The following is a 7,328-nucleotide window of genomic DNA, read 5'->3' as shown; positions in this document are numbered from 1 at the left end:
CAAGTATGTGTTTTGGAGGATATCCCTGCAGATATCTTGATAGGGAATGATTTTGATAATGCAGTACCTTGTATGTACACAGTGACATGCAGTCACGCTTGGAGACAGGTATGTGAGTCTGGTAGCTTGGGGGAGACCCAGATAGACTGCACACCTGAAGCCAGGACTGGTAATGTGGCTGCTTCAGGGAGGGAGCTACCCTGTAGCAGTGAAACTGAAGGTGAGCCACAGCTGCTGGTGGGTACTAATGTTCCCTTGGGTAGAATGACAGCAAGGAGAGAGGTGAGTGGTAGTAACCAGGCTGACAGTGAGGCACCACTGTCAGAGGATACCAGACTTCCTGTGGAAGGGGAGCTGAGAAGGGTTGCAAAGAGATAGTTGAGACAGGCTCAGCTCTCAGACCCTACACTAAGAGGCTTGATGGAGGTAGCTGGAGAGGCACCTGATTCTCAAAGAAAATGAGATCCTGTATACTGGAACAAAGGGTTAGTGTACAGAGAGTGGACCCCTGAGGGACAGCTAGAAGAGAGTGGACCCCTGAGGGATGGCTAGAAGGTGGGGTAATATAGCAATTGGTAGTGCCCAGAGCATTCCATCTGGCACTTCTAGCCATAGCCCATGACATTCCCTTTGCAGGTCATATGGGCATAAATAATACCAAGAGATGTATTATGCAGAACATTTATTCTCTTGGGATTGCCAGGAATGTAGCAGGGTACTGCAGGAACTGTGTGCAGTGCCAAAAAGTAGGAAAGTCAGAAAACAAGGTCAAAGCTCCTTTGATGCCTTTGCCTTTTATTAAGGAGCCATTTATGAGGGTAGCTCTGGATTTTGTGAGACCTCTGAGCACCCCAAGTTCCACAGGGAAGAATTATATCCTAGTGGTAGTAGATCATGCTGCTAGATACCCTGAGGCAGTGGCTCTGTTCTCCATTGTGGCTGAGAAAGTGGCAAATGCTTTGCTAAAAATTTTCAGCAGGGTAGGTTTTCCAAGAGAAATACTGACTGACAGAGGTGCCACTTTCATGTCAGACCTAGTAAAATGAAAAGAAAGGCTTCCACCACAACGAAAAGTTCACTGAGAAATTCTGTTAAAATGTAGGCTTTAATAAAATGAAGAAATAAAAAGCACAAATTGTGCTGTTCAAGTTGCAGGTCAAACAGGATAAGCGTTTTCAGTTAAAAAACCTTCTTCAGATCCTAGTGTGTAGACCTGACTTACTGCTGTTAAATAAAGATCCTTAATTGCTCAACCAATCACATACAGCAATCAGATGCATGCCTTCCTTAAGCCTCATTTCTTAATTAGGCTTCTCTCTTTCAAAATAGGTTTAATAGGAACTACTCTGTTGAGCCCTGGAAATAAATTAGCTCTGAGGTTCATGATCCATTTGCTTTCTTCCTTTTCACTTTTGTTGACAATGTCTCCTCCACGGAGGTTAGTAGTCACAGTTGAGATAACCATAAAGCTAAATGAATGCCCTGGATTTTCAGACACATGTCCATATAGGGCATTGGTTACCACTTTATTCTTGATGTCTAACAGGTGGCGAAGTATCCGTTCCTTAAACTTTCTATTGGTCTTTCCTACATAATAGGCTTGGCACAAATTACAAGTGCCAATGTATATAACATTCTTGGTGTTGCAGTTAGCAAAACCAGAGTACTTATAGCATTTGTTAGTTACCGGATGAACAAAACTTTTGGAACATTTAATGTGGCTGCAAGTTTTGCAAAAGCCACATTTCCAAGTTCCTAACCTATTTCTTCCTTCTGTACTCTGCTTATTAGGTATTCCATCATAGTTGCACAATAAAGCCTTTAAGTTCTTCTTGTTTTTATAACCAAACTTAGGTGTTTCCCCTACAATTCTCTTAATTTTACTGTCAGCAGTTAAGACTGGCCAAAATTACTTGATGGTTTCACGGACATCAAAGGAGTCAGTGCTGTAGGTCATCATGCATCTGACACTGTTGCTGTTCCCACCTTTCTTCACATCACTCTGCTTCTGTACGGTTGCCCTTTGTTGTATCGAATGGACATTGCTTTGCCTTTACTCATGACTAATTGTTTTTCATTGTAGCCTCTTGAAGCAAAATTCTGTAAGAGTTTGTCTTGTTCCTGCAGAAAATCATCATTGTCAGTACAGAGCTTGGATATCCTGGTCACTTGATTTTCAACAATATTCTGAAAAACATGTCTCGGATGCATGCTACTGTAGTATAGCATATGGTTCCTCCAGTTTGGTTTCCTGAATATAGTGGTGCCGATTCCTTTGCTTTTATTCATTGAAATTCTCATGTCTAAGAAGTCGATCTCATTTGCTGATGTTTTCACTTCGAATCTTAGAAAGCTAGTCGTACTTGTTAAATAATTGACAAACTCATTTAGGCGTTGCATACTGCCCTTCCATAGGAATATAACATCATCCACAAACCTATTGTAGAAGATGATGCATTCCTTCCATTCATTTTTCGTATCCATTTCCCATTGCCTTTCCCATTCAGCTAGGACTATATTGGCATAGCTGTTTGCACAGGGGGTGCCAATGGCTACCCCCCATTTCTGCCAATAGTAGCTCTCACCATAGAGGAACACATTGCTCTCCAGGACCAATTCCAGGAAGCTGCATACTAGATTCACATCCATGTTTACTTCAAAATGAGAGGCAAAGTCCCATACTGCTTCTATTCCTAGATCATTGGGTATGCAAGTGAATAAATTGTTGACGTCCATAGTCACCAAAATGATGTTGTCTATGGAACTTTCTTGCTCCATTCTTTCATACAGTCTCTCCAGCAGCTGGCCAGTGTCCCTCAATACAGTATGTGCGAAACATCCTCTCCCTGAAACTATATATAGCTATATCTATATATATATATATATATAGAGAGAGAGAGAGAGAGAGAGAGAGTATAACTATGTCTATATTGATAACTGGTAGATTTTGGGGGAGAAAGAAGAACTTATTGCAAGAGTAGGACCTAACTCACATATTATATATAAAAAATGTTTTAACCTGAAAAATATAGTTGAACATTTAATAACAAAAAAGATAGTAATAGATCCAACATTATGTATACATGTGGAAGGTGTTCTTCATGTAAATATATATTGGAATGCCAAGAGTTTCAGATAAAAGACTTTTTTATTTAGAATCCAAGGAGCATTAAATTGTCAGACATTGGGTGTTGTATATGGCACTATTTATAAGGAATGCTTGGGGTACTATATTGGGAAAGCCGAACGAAAATTAAAAGATCACGTATATGAACATATCTACGACCTGAAAAAGAAAAAAGATAAGAATGCTTTGGTTAAACATCAGAATGAGTACCCCGAGCATTCTTTTAAGTTTGTAATGATAGAAAAAGTAAATGAGATTAAATGTGAGGGGTCCATGACAACTATGACTTGAAAAGATGGAGCTTTATTAGCAATTAACCGTTATTGCGAGTATGTGGCCGGGTTTGAACGAATAAACTTCCCTTAGTTGCTTATTAAAATTAAAATTACTTCAGAGATAAAGGGTTTTACATAATGTTTTTAACAGCTCTGTGTCATGTATTTTGTTCAAATGTGTATTTAGCATTTTGTATATCTGTTTTTAATACTTTCAATAGTTTTTCTACTATCAAATATGTAAACAGTAAAATGGTTCCTTTAAAAGTAAGTGTATCTATTATGCTTGTTGTATTTCATCTAAAGTTAGGTTGTTTTGATCTTAGTTCGGAGTCTCTGTGGACCCGCGATTTGTTGAGATGAAAGGGGTGTGTTCAAAGTAGCACTTAAAAATTAGAATATATTTTTGTACTCAGTATTTTTGTCTTTAATTTAATCAGTAGTGGAGTTCCAGTTTCCAGTTACTACTACAGTATATTAATTCATCCATGCTTTTGCTTAAAAAGAAAATAATTTGTCCGCAAAGGTAGATATGACCTGCACAAAGGGCATATAAAATCTTCCTGATTCATTATGGCCAGCAATTAACATAATCTCCTTATTATTATAGCCATACCATGTGTGTTTATTTAGGTTCCTGCAGCATAAATCCCTTGTATCCATTTTCTTAGAATATAAGCCCACTGATTTGCTAACATACAACTTTCTTGTAATGATGGAATATTGGCATTTGAAAAATAAATGGAGTAATATATATATATATATATATTTTTAACCAGGATGTCAGATATCTTTTAAATTCTAACATAATAGGCAAAAGGATGTTATATATTCATGTAGAAAAAAGTGAATGGTTGGTTAGAATGTAGCCTAGAGGGTGACCTGGTGTGTCTTTCCAAGAAATATCTTTTAAGTATTTGTCACTAAAACAATTTATATAACTTGCAGTACCAGCCTCAGACTGATCACAGATCTTTCCCCTCCAGCAAGGTTGTTACTCCAGTGTCATTCCATTGGCATTTGAACGCTAAAACTACTAAATTGGCTGCAGATATCTATATTAATGTAAAGCAATCAAATGTGGAATATCAAATAATGACTGTGTACAGTTAGTAATAAATTTGCAAATACATCTACAATGATTAAATCTAGTGTGCTAACCGTATCCAGAAAATGATCTGCAGCACTTGGTTTAACTTGAATTATATAGTTCTAAACCTATAGAACACTGAAAGAGATTATAGGCTAGGTCAGGAAGTGCAAAGTATTTCTATACAGATATTTTTCACAGAGTGTCATAAAGAAGTACTTCACACAGCATGCTGTGCCTTTTCAACAAAATGGAAAATATCTCTGTTTCTGTTACATTGAGTACATCAGATTTTTCAGGAAGTCCCCGGAGAATAATATTGCTTCACTCACTTCTAGGGTTTAAATCCAATACTTTTGACCACATAGTAATTGATAATTTCTTGTTTACCAGACTGGATTTTAGAAGAATTTGAAGTGCTTATACATTCACAGGTTGTGATATGTTTTCCAGTCTCTTCTGTTGTTTTAATAACATTGGAAATTCTTGTACTGATGTTACAAAGCTAAACAGATGGATCTGAGGTGCTGAGTGTTTTTAGGTGAGCCATAGGACGCTTTCGGACTAATTCACTTTTAGACAAGGCAATTATTTTTAGTTGGTTTGCACATTTCAAGTCTAATTTCTTTTCTGTGAATGGAAATTAAAAACATTCTTGTTTTGGTTGTTTCAGAGTTCAGGTCATCATTTCCTGTGCTTTCTACCAGAGGTGTAGTCAGTCCAAAATGTAATATGAATCAGCAAATCACAATGAAGTTGTTAAATTAAATATAATTTATCATTCATAGGAGAAGCATACAATATGCATTTGTATGCATGTAACAATATGATGTGTTTAGATGCAATCCATTTAATTTGATAAGGTGTTAACGTTATATCTTACAGTAACAAAATGATACTCTGCCCCAAGGTGACAGAACAGGCACATAATATCAAACTTTCTTCTAGGTTGTTATTCAGTAAGTCTTTTACACAGTAGGGTATTTTTCCTTTAACTGTGCTTTATCTTATGCCTGCCTGCATGGCACAAAGGATGGAACCATTAATTCAACCCAGATAACTGGAATGTGATTAGCGGTTCTGGCATGGAGGAGGTAGGCAGGGAGTAAAAGGAGAGACATGGCTTGCTCACCTCTCCTGGGAGTTGGGGAAAGCAGTGGCCTGCTGGGGAGCACACAACAATAAGTGTTATTTCTCTAATGGAGACTGGGTAAACCGTTTTCCCATCCTTGAGAGGAGGGGGCATGGTTCCTTTCTGGCAATGTCCTTTGTGGAAGTGAATGACAACTGACACACACAGCACATTGCATGTCCCCCTTCAGCTCTGCAAGCTAGGTATCCACACAGGGATGTATGGTTAAGTTAAAAAATCCTCAGAACACTCCTAAATTATGTATTTTACCAGTTTACATCCACCCCAGCAGCAGGGTATGAATAGAGTGAGGTGCCAGGAGGAGGGCTGATGTCTGAAAGATGAAGTGGGGACAAAGAGTATAAAACCGTCTTCTTATCATATATCTGTCAAATTGGTTTTCCGCCACTATTTTCATGTACGCCAAGTGAAAAATAGAGTGCCTCTATTACCATTTCTTTCTCTGCTGAAATTTGAATCAATAATTTATTATGAAATTAGCTCTTCTTATAAAGGCATTTTATGAATATGAAATATTTTGTGTTTGTCATTCATGTGCCACAATTTTTTTTCAAATTAAAGGTAGGAAAATCAGTAAAAGTTGTGATACTGTTAAAAATGTTTTTACAATAAAATATTTTTTGGGGGGAATAGTCAAATTAAAGATAGTTATGCCACATGCCACAGAAAAAATACGAAATCTCTCAGCATGCCAATAAAGTGATAAGAAAACATAGACAATGGCATAATTTTTTTATCATGGGGAGTACTCATGTTCTTAACAAATTATTATTTTATTTTAGGAAAATGATCAGGGAAATAACAGTATAAAAATGGAAAATGAGTTACCCCGTTTTACTGGTATGTATATGTATACTTATATGACTACTTTCTTGATAAAATTCAACTTAATCTGTACAGCACACATGGTAATGCAGCTGAAACTCGATATAATATAAAATAATTGAAGATGTCACGTGATTTGAATTAATGAAGTTTAGATATAAAATAAATATGTTGGGCAGGTGTGTTAGCAAATTCTAATACTACATGATAAATTCATACTGGAAAATGTATTTCTTTATTTTATTTAATCTTTGTTATATGGGGTAGAGTATCGATCCACAAGGACCATGTTTCACCTCAACCAAGGAGAGAACACAAATGGTAGAAAAGATGAAAATGCTGGCCAACAATGATATATTACATAAATACAACTCTAAGAGGTAGGAAAAAGTGAAGTATATAATCGTAAGTGTAGACTACACACAGTACAATAATGCAGACTGCTTATACAATCTGCACAGTATTAACATTCTATTTCAGTGTTCTTTAGTATCATGTAAAATAAGGAGGGAAAAAAGTATGAAAAAAAAAAGGTGAACAGAAAGCTTGGGGAATAGAGAGAATGGGGGAGATAGAAGGAAGGAGAAGTGGAGAAAGGAGAGAGTGGAGAAGTGGGGAGTATAAAAATGGGTGATTGTGAGTTGGTTTAGTTGTGGGGGGCTGTAAATGTGCATGGGTTTACGTTAATCCCGGGGGAGTGACATTGGCATTTGGCTTTTTTGACTAGGTTTCAACAAGTTCCCTTCTAATTGGGAAGGAACTTGTGTTTCTGATGTCTGCAGGGATCAGTTCCCTGATCTGAGTTGCCATTATGGAGAATGTGTATTTAGTTGAGTGAAGTTGGTGTCATAGAATGAA

At 37.1% G+C, this 7,328-nt stretch overlaps 1 protein-coding gene across 1 annotated transcript in view; it reads left to right on the top strand.

Annotated features, from left to right (window-relative positions):
• The window catches only part of LOC122795944 (baculoviral IAP repeat-containing protein 1e-like), a 521,014-nt gene that overhangs the window by 462,441 nt on the left and 51,245 nt on the right, over nucleotides 1-7,328 (top strand). Inside the window, exon 8 of the mRNA XM_044064427.1 lies at nucleotides 6,428-6,485. Within this exon, the coding sequence (XP_043920362.1) occupies nucleotides 6,428-6,485 (58 nt within the window). The remainder of the gene's footprint in view (nucleotides 1-6,427; nucleotides 6,486-7,328) is intronic.

Source organism: Protopterus annectens, chromosome 2.part2 (assembly GCF_019279795.1).
Source record: "Protopterus annectens isolate FY-2018-M chromosome 2.part2, PAN1.0, whole genome shotgun sequence".
Lineage (NCBI taxonomy): Eukaryota > Metazoa > Chordata > Ceratodontiformes > Protopteridae > Protopterus > Protopterus annectens.
Note: the sequence above shows the minus strand (reverse complement) of the source record. Positions and strands in the feature narration are given on the sequence as shown.